At 44.1% G+C, this 15737-nt stretch overlaps 1 protein-coding gene across 1 annotated transcript in view; it reads left to right on the top strand.

Moving 5' to 3' along the window:
- Positions 1–15737, top strand: part of LOC144828042 (lipoxygenase homology domain-containing protein 1-like) — a 224298-nt gene that overhangs the window by 100398 nt on the left and 108163 nt on the right. Inside the window, exon 5 of the mRNA XM_078686180.1 lies at positions 5004–5090. Within this exon, the coding sequence (XP_078542306.1) occupies positions 5004–5090 (87 nt within the window). The remainder of the gene's footprint in view (positions 1–5003; positions 5091–15737) is intronic.

Below are 15737 nucleotides of genomic sequence, written 5' to 3'. Positions count from 1 at the left end.
AGATGCCATATCAACACAAAGTCTACATTCACCAGACTGTTGCTCCTCAAAACCACTGGAGAAACCAACTCCAAGGAAACAGTAGGAATTATAACTCCTTCAGAGCATAGTGTGTCGAGAAGTAATTTAAGATTATCTTTCACACTCAATGGTATAGACTTACTTTATAAATCATGGCTGAATCATCCTTTTTCTTATTTGATTTTGTGCTCAGTTTGTTTAACTGCGGTAATCTCATTTTTAGGTCTCGGCCTGATCCAGCGCATGCGCTGGCCTCGGCGAGACATTTTGGGGTTCTCAGAAATGCTACTTTGCTGGCAATCAGCTTGATAGAACGCGCACAAGAGCGCGCGCGCATGCTCGTTATAGCAAGCTGATCGCCGGCAACGTAGTATTTGCAGTGACGCGCGTGCACACCACGGGTGTCACCACTCACTTTTTTTTCCTTTCTTTTCTTTTTTGTTCTTTGCGGCCCAGCCGCGCGGCCAATGCTTGTTACTAAACAGGGACCCAGCATGCTATGTTCCCAAAACAATGTATCCCCCCTGAGGCTCTGCTCCTCTTCGGGATTGATCTTCTTTGGTTATATTAAGCTGAAGACTGGATCAGGCCTCGTAGCTTTTGTCTCTCTCGGATGGGACAATCAGAGGGCTTTGGGACGTATATTGAATAAGGAATATGGCACGTCACCATTATCTAGAAACAGAGAACACCTAGAAAGAGGCAATTTCACATGTGTGACACTAGTCCTGCTCTGTTACTTCTATGTAGATTCCAGAACGTTCTTTAATACCCGCAGCGGAAGTCAGTTTGCCTTGCCTCCCAATACATTCTTCACATACTCCCGTAGGTGCCATGGGCCTGTGGTGGGATAGTAAACTCCCTTTTAACCTGATCACTTCCTGAACCCACATTGGTGCGATGCACATTCTCAAATGAGGATGGGTCTCGGATGGCCTCATGGTGCAGCAGGTGCAGTAGACGCTTCAGTCCAGAGCTCTGAGAGGCCAACTGAACCCCAACAATGTTGTATTTTACAACAGGAACCGCAGCCAAAATGCAACTTCCTTTGCTTGCACCAGGACCCATGCCACGCTGCGGCTCCGACTGTTGACAAATTCAACGCAGCGATGTGAGAGGTAGGGGTGTTTGTCCAAAAGGACCAGAGACGGAATCACACAGGCAGAATCAGTGTGAAGTGAGCTCTTAGGGAGTCATGATGACGCCATTGTTCTCTCTATCTGAGAAACTACCGAGCACACACCAGATAGCGGATTCCCTCAAGAAAATAAGCCTTTTATTCTGCCGGACATTTCCTCGGTGGGCTGGAGCCGGTTTAAAAAGCCAAGGTCCCTCCTGGCGCATCTGTCACTTTCTGAAAGTTTTCGGGATGCTTGTCATTATTTGTTTAAAATGTAATTGTGTCTCTGATGGTTTGTAATTTGTCAGTTCCTCATCCTGCTGCCATGAGACCGAGTTAATCGCTCAGTGTCGTATAGTGTGATCTGCATCACATAAATTAGAACCCCTGCTCGGCTGACAAAGTCCATTAACTTTGAACGATGCACTGGTACATTAAAGGACAGTCCCCTGTTATTTACTACAAAATGGCAAAAGAGCAGTATGTCCTTTTAAAAGATACAAGGTTAAGCTGTAAATAGCGCAGGCCTTCTCAGCACCTATCACTCACTGTGGGCCTCTACGGTCTACCTTGTCCTGTGCTCCTAGGCCTTTTAGTTTGTGCAATATAAATATCACATGCTGTATTTATTGGAGAAACATAATGTGGTTACTGTAAATGTGTATTAAGTGCAAAAAATCCTAATGCCACAGACAATAATTTGCTTATATAGTTAAGGGTATATTTAGTGCTTGACTATACAAACCAATTAATGGCTTCCTTCAGTCTCTATTAGAACGGTTGAATTAGAACAGAAGTGCTCCCACCAGTGTCCTGCTAATGGTGTATAAACTGCCCCCCTCTCCTTTCTGCTTTCCCTCTAAAGCTGAAACAGGGCTAGAACGCACCCCACAACGGGTAGCAAAGAGCCTGACAAATGTAGAGCCTGCAGACAGGAAGTGCCTGACCTGGAGCATTGCATGCACCAGTGCAAGAATGGATCTAGCAACACATACAACCACACACACACACACACAACCACACACACAACCACAACCACAACCACACACACACACACACAACCACACACACAACCACACATACACACACAACCACACAACCACACACACAACCACACACATCCACACACACAACCACAAACAACCACAACCACACACACACAACCACACACACACACACAACCACACACACAACCACAACGTCAGTGCCCACTTTCACCAGGCACAGACACCATCAGTCGTCAGTGCACGCTTTCACAGGGCACAAACACCACCAGCCGTCAGGGCACACTTTTACCAGGCACAAACACCACCAGCCGTCAGTGCACGCTTCCACCAGGCACAGACCACCAGCTGTCAGTGCACGCTTTCACCAGGCACACACACACCACCAGCTGTCAGTGCACACTTTCACCAGGCACACACACCACCAGCCGTCAGTGGACGCTTCCACCAGGCACACACACCACCAGCTGGCAGTGCACACTTCCACCAGGCACACACACCAGCAGCCATCAGTGCACAATTTCTACAGGCACACACACCACCAGCCATCAGTGCACACATCAATTGTTACCGCATCCACAATTAACTATTGTAGCAATCGCAGTATGGCGCACTTTACTTTTAAACATATTCATCTAAAGCGCAGCATGTCACCATTGCTACAAAAATAAATACACTTTTTTTTAGCCTACAATTTATAGACTTTTGTTGCAATTGGTGTTGAAATATTTAGCAATGCCAATAGCTCAAACTTAACTAATGCGAGACCTATTGCATTGAAAATGCTTGTTACAAATGGTGGGAAAATATGGAAATCGTTAACTGTATATCTTCCTAAGTTCCTACAAATAAAACAGGCATTTCTCCAAAAACAACAACAGTTTCCTGGCCAGGACATAATAGAATTCTTAACTTAGCTAAATCCTTCCAGCCTATAATGTCTTGTCCATTAACAGCCACAAAAACCTTATTTCTTATCAAGTTTTATCAGATTTGCCTTTTGAAAACAAGATTTGTCTACAGAATGGGTTGTTTCTACCTCCATCTTCCTTTTATGCACATATTCTTAGTATTGCACAGGAGGGGCAATTTCTGCTACTTGTAAAAAACTACGCCAGGTTTACTGGTGGTCCGGTATGAACAAACAAGTAACTGGTCTCATTGGGGAGTGTCCGTGGTGTGTAGTTTCTGACAAACATTGGAAAACTGTAGCCAAGCCTCATTTTCCTGTTCTATTACCTATGGGTCCTTCGGACAAAGTTGCTTTGGATTCCTCCGGTCATTTGATTTCAGCTTATTACCAGCTTACAAGAGATTTTTGATTGTTCTAATAGATTACTTTTCAAGTGGATTTTTTTGCAGAATCTCCAAATGCTGAGGGTTCCATCGGATACCTTAAACACAAGTACTATGACTAAACTCAGCCATCTCAACTAAACAGACCTAAATGCCATTATTGAGAGTAGCAGTGTCTTGCCCCATGTTTACAGTTGATACTCTTTCCATCTCTCATGATGGAGTCAGAACACATATTATCAGCCCCTTTAGTATTAAAAACAACTTTATAATGAGGTGCTAATTCTGGCCAAGAAACAATTGTTTCTTGATCATAATTTAAGTCAGATGTTCCACCTGTCAGCCTCAGTTTTTATATTTTGAGAAATTAAATGAAGAAGAAATGTAGAAGGAACTCTTGCACCATTTATATGAACCTTGTCATTAAGGTCTGCAGGTTGTTTCTCTCTACCTGAATGGTTAATAATTGATGGTTTTGCTATCTCTTGTTGTGATGTCTATAGTTATTGGTTTACATAAAGATCAATACATGAATAGTCATTCTCTTATATTTAATTATCATTGATCATTGCTGTTGTTTTAATTGTTTAGCAATGTTCTCTTTTAGGTATATTTCTTTAAAGTGTTGTTATGCAATTGCTTCATTATTATGATTCATATTTATATATGGAACATGTGACAAAAAGTAAACAGTTTTACATAAAAGGAGTAATGGTAAGCAAAGGTTTATAGTGGTCATTTCTTGTCTGATTGGCATTTGGGGCAACAAACATGCAATTCCACACCCTACAGTTGCTTTACATGGCAGTGGTGTGAACAATTTGCATGGGCAGATAATGATGATAATGATGATAAAGATGAAGTGTCCCGCCAGAGGAACATGTCAGCAAACATGATTCATGCATCTACCACTAGGTAAGGATGTCCTTAGGTCATAGCCTGCTGGAGAGGGACATTGGAATGGTTAACTCAGATGGATGCTATGTGATCTTCATTTATACATATAATTATGTTTACAATATGGTGCTTAAATCAAATAAACCACACAAGGTGTCTGAATGGTGTAGCTGTCATCCCAGGTTTTTTACCCATTGCGCTGCTACAGCTTAAATTCCAACTCTAGACAAATATAATTAGCATAATAAAATAATCGTCTGAGGAGTATTGAGGTGCTTTCTCAGGGGTTCAGTTAGCCAAGGGCCTGTATTCTGTGGAATCCTTAGTCAAATAGAAGCTAAGCAAAACGTCTACAACACCCTATGTTTTGGTGGCTAAGGCAACCCAATTACTGGGTGATGGGTTCTGTGTTCACAACAGCCGAAGTGTGAGTTGTGAAATGTGTGTTCCTCACTAAAGAAGGTAAGGCCAGGAGATTGGAGAGGAAATGAATGATAAGTTTGGGCATACAATCAAATACCTTCTGAACTTCAGTGACACGTAACGATTTGGCCATTCCCTATTATGTTGTTCACAGTGTTTAGTGAACTTGTATCTTTAGAAAAACGAATTGGAATTTATATGTTTGCTTTTTTTCTTTCTCTTTTATTTTTATCGTTTTACAGTTGCATGCACGAGGTATTGGAGAGATAACAAAGGCATCGTTTGTACTGCTGGATTCCCATTTGAAAAGAGGATTGAAGCTACAGAATGTAAAGTACTTTTCAAAAACATAAGCAAGGACAACAGAATAATGGTCTTTACTGTTATCATCTAAAAATGTTCAGTATTATTCATTGTATGCAACCCTGAATAATCGCAGAGCTTTTGAAATACCTTCCAAATGTTCTCCTGTTAAAACTTTAATGTAAAATCATTGAATTTAAGGAACACAACTGATTACAATATATCATACCACCCTTCCGTTGTCAATCCCTGCTGTCTTGACATTTGTACCCTCCAAACTTCCATCTGCCAATGCATGCAATCGGTCTTTGTTTTAAAAAAAAAAATGTATAAGATTTTATTGTGGTTCATAAAAGAATAATACAATCAAACAAAAGTTAGGACATGAAGCAAATTGAGATCAGATAGCATATTTGAATACTATTTCCGCGATCAATAAAGAAATTTTATAATAAAACAGAGTTCATTAATGTAAAAGAAAGAACCTGATTTTAAAAGTAAAAGAAATAAAGAAAAGGAAATAGAAGAGTTTAAGGAATAGAATTGGATAAATAAGTGGTAAAAGATAACCATAACGAATCTACTTGAATCTTATTTTGCATATAATGATCTGAAATTACATCTGTCCTGTGATTGTCACATAAATAAATCGAACTATCTTTCCTGAAAGTAGTAATAAGCGGCCTTTTCCTGCGCTTTTGGAGGGAAAGAAGTTCCTGACTATTAGACTTGTCCTGGTAGAATCGTAATCATTCGTACTGCCCTCATTGAGAGGTGTTATTGTAGGAGCGGCCAGCTGAGTGCCCCATACCTCGGCCAGGCATGGGGAAAACCTTAGTGGCGAACACTTTTTCAATTGAAGTCTGTGCTTTGTTGAGTGATGTAAACGTGGCTTCTCCAGCTCTTTTACAAAGGAGTCTCTGAAAAGCCGTCCGAGCAGCACAGGCTCCACCTTGTTGGAACCTAGGTCCCCTAATTTGGGGTAAATCTTAATAAGAAGAAGCCTGCACCTCTCCGTAGAGAGGGCACACTTGGCATTTCCTAGAAATATGATGGCTCTCTGCGTCCAGCTGGAAACGGTTTCTAGGAGATGAGGGAGCCTGACTGGCTTCCTCCTCCAAGTCTTGTATCTTGGTCAAAGGCTTCACAATGTCTAGAAGCAGCAGCCTACATAGAGAAAATGGGCCTCAGGGACGCTCTAGGCTGTGCCTCACCAATCGCAACGCTGCCATTGCAGCATTGTGATTGGCGGAAGGGAGGGAGGCTGATGACGATCATGAGATCTGCGTCTGCGCTGCATTGGAAATCGCTTGAGTAGGGAGTCGGGACCTATCCAGTGACACCGTCCAGGAGCGGTGGCCGTGCGGTACAAGGGAGTAAGGTAGGTAAAGTTTAAGTTTTATTTCTATTCCCCACCCAGCACCTGCAAACACCCACGTCCCCCCAGTCTCTCCCGCAAGCATGCCGGCTGCATTCAGAAGATGACCAGAATGTATTTGCCTCGAGTGCTCTGATCCAGAACTTTCTGGGGGTTGCAGTCACTCATGGACCGGGGCCTTTTCTTTTTTTTAGAAATAAAGGAGTGTCGTTTTTTTACAATTATGAAATGTACTCTCCTTTTGTGAAATCTCTTCCTATGAATAATTCTGTAACGTGCTGGGTCTTTCTGTGATTTTTTACTATACTGTACCTCTATGGCAAAATCAACAGTTTTTTCTTTTCATTCCAAAATTGTAAATTCACCCGCCCACCAAAGGCATGAGGTCCAGATCAGCCAGTGTAAAGCTAAAGTCGGAAGGTGTGTTGCACCTTCTCCAGTGGGGGCTCCTTCACCCGTTACCACCCCTGTGCGACCCCTTCCTTTCATGCCAGCCACGACTGCGAAAGAATTGCACCCAGGTGGGTGGCCAGTCCCTGCTTGCACAGGCCTCTGCTTGGATTTTTCCTTGGAGCATTTGTCTTACTTCTTCTTAAGTCACAACCGAAGCCCCCGACTGAGATGGTACAATTCAACAAGTGCAGACGGCGCAATACTGCTTGGAACCAGTGGTCACTTAGTTTCACACTCTAAGAGGGCATTGCTGCGTGGAGAAGCATGCACTCTGCCTCCCGAGGGCACTCCTCACGGATCTGGACAGCAGCATGTGGTGTCGTCTGGCTGACTCTAGCAGTAGCTCTCTGAGACCTCATGCAGGAGACGAGAGCTCCTGTCTGCATGTTTCCCCCCACACCTTCTTCTCCCCAGGGACCACTTTCAGCAGGAACAGCCGGTACCAGCGATAGACAGAGAGTTCATGATCCAGTGGGGGGGTTGATCACAATCCCCCAGCTTCGTCTCCCTCTCCAGAAGTTTGAGAGAGTTCCGTAAACTGCCTGAGTTCACTGGCCAGGGCTCGGCACCACAGTGAAAGTATCCTCCTAAGCACCGTGTTACACTTCTCAATCTCTTTCAATGCTGATTAGGCAGGTGGGAAAGTAATCCAGAGTCCAGGCTTCGGCCACTTCCCCAGCGCCGCAGGCTTGCCCAAGTTTCTCATGGGTATGATGAAAGCCTGGTCGTTGGGGAGATAAGCACTTATTAAGTAGCACAGGAAAAATACAGTCCTCGTTGGGTCCCAAAATTCTCTTTGCATGGGCTGCCTTCCTTTATACATTTTTTACCTAAAGTACACCTTTTTATATTTTATATTATTCCCATAAAACTGTTGAATTCTAATTTCACCACTTTCAGGCTTGTGAACAGTTGGCTACAGAAATATTAAGTGAAGAATTCAATTATTTGGGTACGTTCAGTCCCAGGGTCCGTGCTCAACATTACATATGCTTCTTCTTAAGTAAAGCATACACTAAACATAACTTGTAAATGGGTATTTCTAACCTCTGATTTGCAAGTGAAACTGTAGAAGTACTTTGCAAAATGTTCTTACCACCTGCACCCTCCTTTTTCAGTTCCGGCTCGCCAAAATCCTCTGTCTAGAAGCTTATCCTTGCATGACCACCAGGAGCAGTCTATGCCCTTCTTAGGATCCTTGATATATTTTGCCAGGAGGGGACAATTTTTGTGTTGAATTCTGGGTATGAAAAACTTTCTCCTCAAGAGTAGGGTGAAGGCATTTAGCTCTTTGCCTGTTGCGGACCTACTCAACTAGTGGCTTCGTGACATCTTGCCATGTAACAAGGACCCATTCAGTTGACTAAGGGTGGTAGATATTGTTGAGGTCGACAATGTTGGCCAATGTGGGGGGGGGGTGAATATGCCTGTGTGCTGTGGTCAGAGCGCAATGCTAAAGGTCTGACTTAGGCGACCAGGGTCTCCCTGGATCCTTTTCCCCATTTGAGGAAGGGGAGAAAGCAGCGGGGTCAGACTGGGGGTGAAGTGTCACCCACATAGGGGTCAGCATTACCAGAAAGGAGGCCCAGACCCCCAATCCCCCTGTGCCTTTTTAAGGCGATCAAAGGAATCATCTGAGGAAGAGTCTCTGGTGCGCAAGGTAGGTTTGTGTTGCCTTGAAGGTTCTGGTGACGCAGGTCTTGGGGTGTCTTCCCTCTGGGGGAAGAGTTAAGGCAAGCACTCGCCCATTCTGGAGTTTTCTTCTCCAAGGGTGCCTAGGCACTTGATACAGCCTTCTGTACTGAGGCATCTACAGTTTCTGCAAATTGAGTGTCCCAAAGGGAAATATTCTACCACTTCCTCCTCCACAAACTTTTCAGTTTCCTATTCATACATTGTGAGTCCTAACTACCTAATTAAAAAGTCACTGGTTAGTGTATGAAGCACTGGGAGCGCTTGGTTACCAAACCCCGTAGGATTAACAGTGTTGAAGTCAGAGGTTCTAACTGAATTTCAATGGGCTTGCCTTGAAGGGGAGGGGGCATCACCTTGTGCAATACCTCAGTTAATTGGCTGAAGGCTGCCCCCCCCCCCCTAAGTAATACCAGTTCTGACCCACACAAGGCATTTTGAATAATACAGACCCTGAAGGGACGTCACGCTCGATGCTTCTGGGGCCATTAAGGATTTTCTCTTGCACTCACTAGGATGGCTGGAACCGAGACATGCGGACTGTTGTTTTTTTCTGCTGTGGGGCTTCCAATAAGAGCATGAGTTCCCCATAAGGAAAAAGCAGGTCGCAATGCAGTAAAGTCTCCCCTGGCAGTCGGAGGACTGCCCCGCAGACTGCCCCGCAGAAACACCTTAGTTGCAGGGGTTTTGGTAAGTCTATTCTGGGGTTACCTGTACCTGAAAAAGTAAGAAAATTACAGCGTACAAGCAGTTACTACATAAAAAAACCATTTTACCATAGTCAGAACAATCATAAAAACAGTTTGGACCACAGTCTAATGTGGCCCAAACTGTTCTTCATGAATGGTGCATGGTGGCTACAGGCCCTTTTATCGTCATTTGAAACAGGAGGGTTGTCAGACTCTGCAGGTATTCCAGCAACATTCACTGATATTTACCAGAGAGAAGAGGTATGGTACTCAGGCTGCAGGCTAAAGGCTCCTCTGTTCCCCTCCCCAGCAACCCCAAATTGTCTTGAAATCTTTGTGAGTGTATGTTGGAACTTGCGAGGAGGCCTTGTTTACCCAACCTCTAAGTGGCATTGCATGCCTGCAGCCATATGCGCCTGAGTCCATTGGGTACAGGATATGCCATTTGTTGAAAATCTAAACCAACCCAGAACTTTCTAACTACTGTCTCAGGGGTAATGTGTCTCTCAAATATGTCTTTATGCATGCGGGGGTTCACGGGCTCTATGCAGCAGCATGGAAGATGGTGGCAGGCTGTGTCTACCTGGCAATCCAGCAACCCCACTATCCCCCACACATGGGAGGGGAGCAGGCCAACCTATCCTCCCATATCACACCCCCATCAAGAGATGACTCCAGGACCCCCCAGTAGGGTGCCCCAATCCCTCAGACCATGCTGGGATTTCAAGCTCACCGTCTTTTCATGAGTCACAGGCCTGGCTTATGGTGTCTCTTGGGGTGCTCCCATTCATACACCACTTCTGACCTCATGTCCGCTAACGATCTTCCGCGCACACCGTGTTCTTCCTCTCTCTGTATCGCTCTCACCTCCTCTCGAGCCCACATGATTACAGCTCTAACCCATGTCTCCACATTAGGTCCCGCATTGGACTTCCATGCCATTGCTATGCGCTTCTTAGCCAGTATTAGTGCCATCAAGAAACTTGTTCCCGACTTGGGTTTGGTTTGAGGGAAGCAATAGACACACTTCAATTGTACTTTCCAGCGCTTAACTGATTCATGGTTGCATTTAGCCTCGTGAGGAAAGTTCCCAGTACGTCTAGGGTTGTTCACACTCCCATGTCGTAGCTGCGAAGTCTGCGTTCAGGGGTGTGCAGTGGGGACATTTCCTAGACTCGCCCGCATACATGACCTTGATGTTGTGTGGAGTCAGGTGTGTCCTGTGCATGTAGTTGAGTTGAATTTATTTAAGGCGAGTGTTGCGGCACACCTTCTGTGGATATGCCAGTATTCTATCATATTCAGGATCTGTTAAGTTGCATCCCAGCTCTGTGCTCCATCATGCCCTACAGGCATTCAAGGGTTTTCTAGCCATCGTGTCTAAGGCTTTATGGAACCATGTGATCTGATGTCTTCCCAACGCCATCATCAGTAGCAATTGGAAGACCGAGTGGGTCGGGATTTCCCCATCACTCAGGCCTCAGAGCTCTCTGAATGTTTGTGAAAGCACCTCGTAGGTGAGGAATTGGCCCAATGGCAAGCAAGCCGTTCTGTGTGTACAGGTCCTCTAATGGGATGAGTGTACCAATATTGTAGCAATCACTAGCCATTATAATCCCCGCTCCTGTCCACTCATCCAATTGCCCTGCAGTAAAGAAGGTTATGGGGTCCCTCTGGGACGAGCCCACTAGCTGGAGTGGGTGTGCATAGATCACGGTGTCTCTCAGCCATTTGACAGAACCCTTCCAACAGCAGAGAACTTTGGACAGTTGGAGACCTGGCCACGGGATATTCAGTGTGGGGTTGAGCAGCTTGGCTAGCAGGGCCCCCTAAAAAATGCTACTCTTATAGTATACACAATTAAACTGTATATATTACACATTACTTTATATAGTCATTTGCACTTCTTGCCCCAGCAAAATCACTGATTTCTGATTAGACAGGGTTATTTAAAGATTGAAGTATTTCAAGAAAATTATGACTGTTCTAAAAATCTGGAACTGCACCTGGAATGTGTTGTCACACACTAAAAAAAGTACATCTGGAAGAAATGTCTGACTTTCTAACTTTGTGAATTGGGCACTCAGGATTTATCGGTGAAACACCCATCCACCCATCATTTTCCACTTGCTCAATCATATCTGTTGCTTGCCCATTGATTGCTGGGCAGGAAGAAGTGCTTTGTTTCCCATCAGGGCCAATAGACTGCTGCACTGTCCCATCCAAATGCACACAATTGATTCAGACTATCTATTTTGATACCACACCAAAACCCATGTTCACATTTCATTAGTAACCTGATTCGTATTTCTCTCAACAGATTGAAAAGTCCCTCTCCAAACCAGGTACTCTGAGGCTTGCATCCAAGGATTCAAAGTCCCTATGACTGGCTTCTGGCTCTTAGATCTCAGATCACATCTGCTACTCTTCTAGTAATTATTATTGTTACTCTGTTGATCTCAGAACTACTCTTCATTGTCAGCACAGCCCCATAGAGACCTCCTTGGATAGCCTGTAACCACCTCCAAAGAACTCAGTCCTTGGAGCCCCATCAGACCACTCGGCCAGTCCTCATGCACATCAGCTGTCTAAACCCACAATCTCCTAACCATAATATACATCTTTGTCAGCTGACAAACCAAGCTTTCACCTTCACTCTGAGCCCTCCCGACCCTCAAGAGACTCTATGTGAACTTGCCCGTCCTTCACTGATCCATCATCCCCTCTTCCTGCTCTTAGAGATCTCAGAAACCCACTGTTAGCTTTCGCACCTCCAGTATCTGCTTCAGACTCCCTTGCTGACCCTCTTCCCTTCTACTCTTGCTGTCAGTTTTCAGGTCTCTTTTGATTACCATTTACTAGTCCTTAGTGACCCTCTGCCAGCCACCAGAGCTTCTCCAACTTCTGCCTTAAAACCCTGCCCCATCGGTCAAGATGGTCAGGCCTCCTCTGCCGGCTTTTACACACATAACCCCTTTCTTGGCTTCTCAAGCAAAGTTGCCCCCTTGTCGATCCCCCTATATTTAGTCTATCTGCAGCTTCTCTGTGCTCTTTCCGATATAGTCAGCAGAGTCCCTCTGGTCTACCTTCTTCAAAATTTGGCCATCAGGCTGATCTTCCTGTTCCTCATCTTCTGGATCCTTCTGGTGGCCCTGTCCTCGTGTTGCTGGTTTTCCTATTATTCCATGTAGTCTTGACTTTGATGGTCCTGGTCCTTCTCCTCCATTAGCTCTTGGTCTTCCAGTCTTCCCTAATACTGGTTCTGTTCACCAGGTTTGACACACCCTTAATCCCCTGATTTCCCGTACTGCTTTTTTGAACTTTTGGGTTCTGGTCCCACTACTCATGGTGCTCCTCCCCCATGGTCCTTTACAGTCTGCCTTGAAGATCCCAGCCTTCTTAGTCCAAGCCCTCCTATCCTGCTGGCTGCGGTTCTTCTAGGACCTATTATCCCTTCCAGATACGCCTGGTCCTTGTCCTGATGCAGCTTATTGTGATATTTTCCATGCCCTGTTCTTAGTCCTGCAGGTCATTGTGATCAAGGACTGGTCCTCTTGTGTCGGTCTTTCAGGCTCCTGTCCTTCAGATTCCGGCCTTCCTAGTCCCCTTGGTGTTGTCCACTTGTTTCATGGTTCTCCAGGGACACGTCCTCGAAGCCTTTAAGGTACTGGCACCAACAGCCATGGTACCACCTAGTCTTTCTGTCCCTGTCTTGGTCCTGCTGCTCCTAGTTCTTTCTGTCACAATCTTCCTGATCCTCTTCTTTTATTGGCACCTTGCTTGATATGCCTGACTTTGGACCTCCAGGCCCTGGTCCTCATGATCCTCCTCATCCTGTTGACCCCATTGCCCTGGACCCAAGGATCCTGGTCCTATCACTTTTTTTGATCCTCCTTACGTTTGTCCTCCAGGTCCTGGTGCTCTCTGCACTAGTTCTCCTGACCATTGGTCCAGCGGCTCCTGTTCCTGATGGACTTTGCCATTCTGAGTCCTGGTCTTGCTGATGTTTCTGTTTTTTTCCGGACCAGGTATCCCTTGAGAGAAGATGCAGCTTCTGCTGTGTTTGCCACCTAACCAGTATTTTTCTAGTGCCGCTGGTATTTTCTTTGCACAAAATGTTACATTTTCTGGAAAGGTCTGTAACATTCAGCCTTTTTCGTTTTTACAATGTATAAACAATAAAAAAATTTAATATTTTACATCTGTCTAAAGTATTGCTCAATGATTATTCGAGATAAAATGGGTTGAATTCCCATGCTATAAACCAATATAGAGGATTTTACGTAACATCCAAGTCAAGTACCAGTTGTTTTAGAACCTGAAAACATGCATAAATGGTTGCCATTATTCTTCTCTCCCACCTAGGGGGTGAGTTTATGGTATCGTCATGTGGCGTAGGCACGTCCTAATGAATACTATGAAAATTCTTGAATGTGTGAGAATATAAGAAAACACTCTCACTTAGGTGAAATAACCTTCATGTAGGAGTCCTCTCGAGGACTCCCTGCAGTTAATCTAGAGAATAATTAACAGCTCCCCCAACAGGACTCCAGCTCCTCCTTTTCATGCTCCTGTATTGAATGTTGGTCTAGAATTGGCTTGGCGTGTTTGTCACACAACATGCTCATCCATTGCTAAGAAGCACATCTCTAATTGGAGCTAAAGCAAGCTGCCTTCCAGCAGCTGTGCAAATGATTAGAAAGCTCTTTATTTTAACAGCAGCTGGCTGAGTAGATAGATACATACCAGTGACATGATTGATGTCTATGTCTGCTCAGATAGTAATGAGAATACCTCCCAATGGATATTCCATCTTCACCACTTCAATTAGCGATCACAGATTTTTATGGCGTTCATTTAGGTGGCAGGAAGATTTTTTTAAAGGAATTGTAAGTAATCAGAATTCACTATACACCAGCTTTTAAACAAGGGCAAAATCACAGTTGTTAATGATTTTCTGATATCTTTCCTTGCCTTAATAATAATTGCAATCATGTTCTCGGAACCTAGGCTCGGTTGAAACGGCATGAAATATTTTTTACGTCGAAAAGGTAGTGGAATAATCATACACACCGCAGAAGTGGTGAAAAAAATAGAACAAATACATTCATTAAGACCTCCTGAAGACATAATGCATACATTGCATTGATTCACTCATTTGCCACTTTAACTTGTATGGATGACTCATCCTCAAGAAAGAGCTGCCTGAACCCTAAGAAGCAAAAGGTCTTGCCTGCTTGAAGGGAGGATGCCTATTTTCCTGGCACTAGAAGGTACAGAGTCTTGGTGGGATATTTAGGATTTGGGGAATGTGGGACATCCATCAAATTGGTGAATGTCACATCTGTCCGAGTTAAAGTGTACAACCATAATAGGGTGGATGAAACATCCACAGATTTTTTAAGATTATGCCGTATCTGGGTGTGCCCAAAAGAATAGATGGAAGATTGCCTGCTCCTGGCCACCAGGAATAGACCCTCTGTTCCTGTCCCAGTCGAACTAGTGAAGCCTGCTTGCCCCATGTGGAAATTCATTCCTGTGGCTGGAAAGTGAAGAAGGTCTTGGAATCTAAGAACATTGTGGCTCCCTGAAAGAAAACCAGATGGCCACCTTCCAGTGGGCTTTTCTACTGACTCTGTACTGTCTATGTCATTTCTTCCCGCTTCTGTGGAGTCCGGAAGGTCATGTGGTCTCGAAATACTAAAGCTGCTACATAGAAATGGGAAGACCAATTGAAAATGCACATTTTGCCGTGGACCTACTAATGTGTATTGTTTACTCCCAGACAGCTAGAGGTTTAAGACTGTTTTCTGCAGGACCATTCCCCAAAATTTAGACATTTTACATATTGTACTTTGAGGTACTTTTTAGTTTTTAGCATGAAAATATAGTGCCCACCTGCATATAGTGCTGCAGGTGGGCAAAACATATAATGACACAACTTTTCTTTTCTAAAGGTTTCCTTTGGTGGGAAATTGCTTACTTTTAGCACCAAAAACAAATGCATTTCCACCTCAATGTGGACATTTTGATGTATAAAGTCTGTATATTTCTACTTTGGTTTTCATTTTCTCCTGTTCTGAAGGTGACTTTTATCAATGCCCATTCTAGTTCATTTTTACTATAACCTTTGATCCACTGACATACCATTTTTTCTTTATTGTTTAAATGCAATATTGATATATCATTTATCTATTTTTGCTTACATATTACGATGCCCAAATACCATCTTCCTAAAGTGTGCTACGAGAACTATACCAGAACTAGGCTTTGCTCTGGAGAAATTCATTCAATGTGCACAGAAAAAGTGACCACAAATGCATGAAAAGCATGCAGGTTGAGGAGAGTCTTGTAAACGTTTCGAAATACTGCTTATGAAAACTAGCACACCACCATGGCAACTGGATTTCCTAGTATGGTATTTCAAATAGGGAGTTGCAAGACTCCCATAATGAAGAGGA

Source organism: Lissotriton helveticus, chromosome 4_1, assembly GCF_964261635.1.
Source record: "Lissotriton helveticus chromosome 4_1, aLisHel1.1, whole genome shotgun sequence".
Taxonomy (NCBI): domain Eukaryota; kingdom Metazoa; phylum Chordata; class Amphibia; order Caudata; family Salamandridae; genus Lissotriton; species Lissotriton helveticus.
Note: the sequence above shows the minus strand (reverse complement) of the source record. Positions and strands in the feature narration are given on the sequence as shown.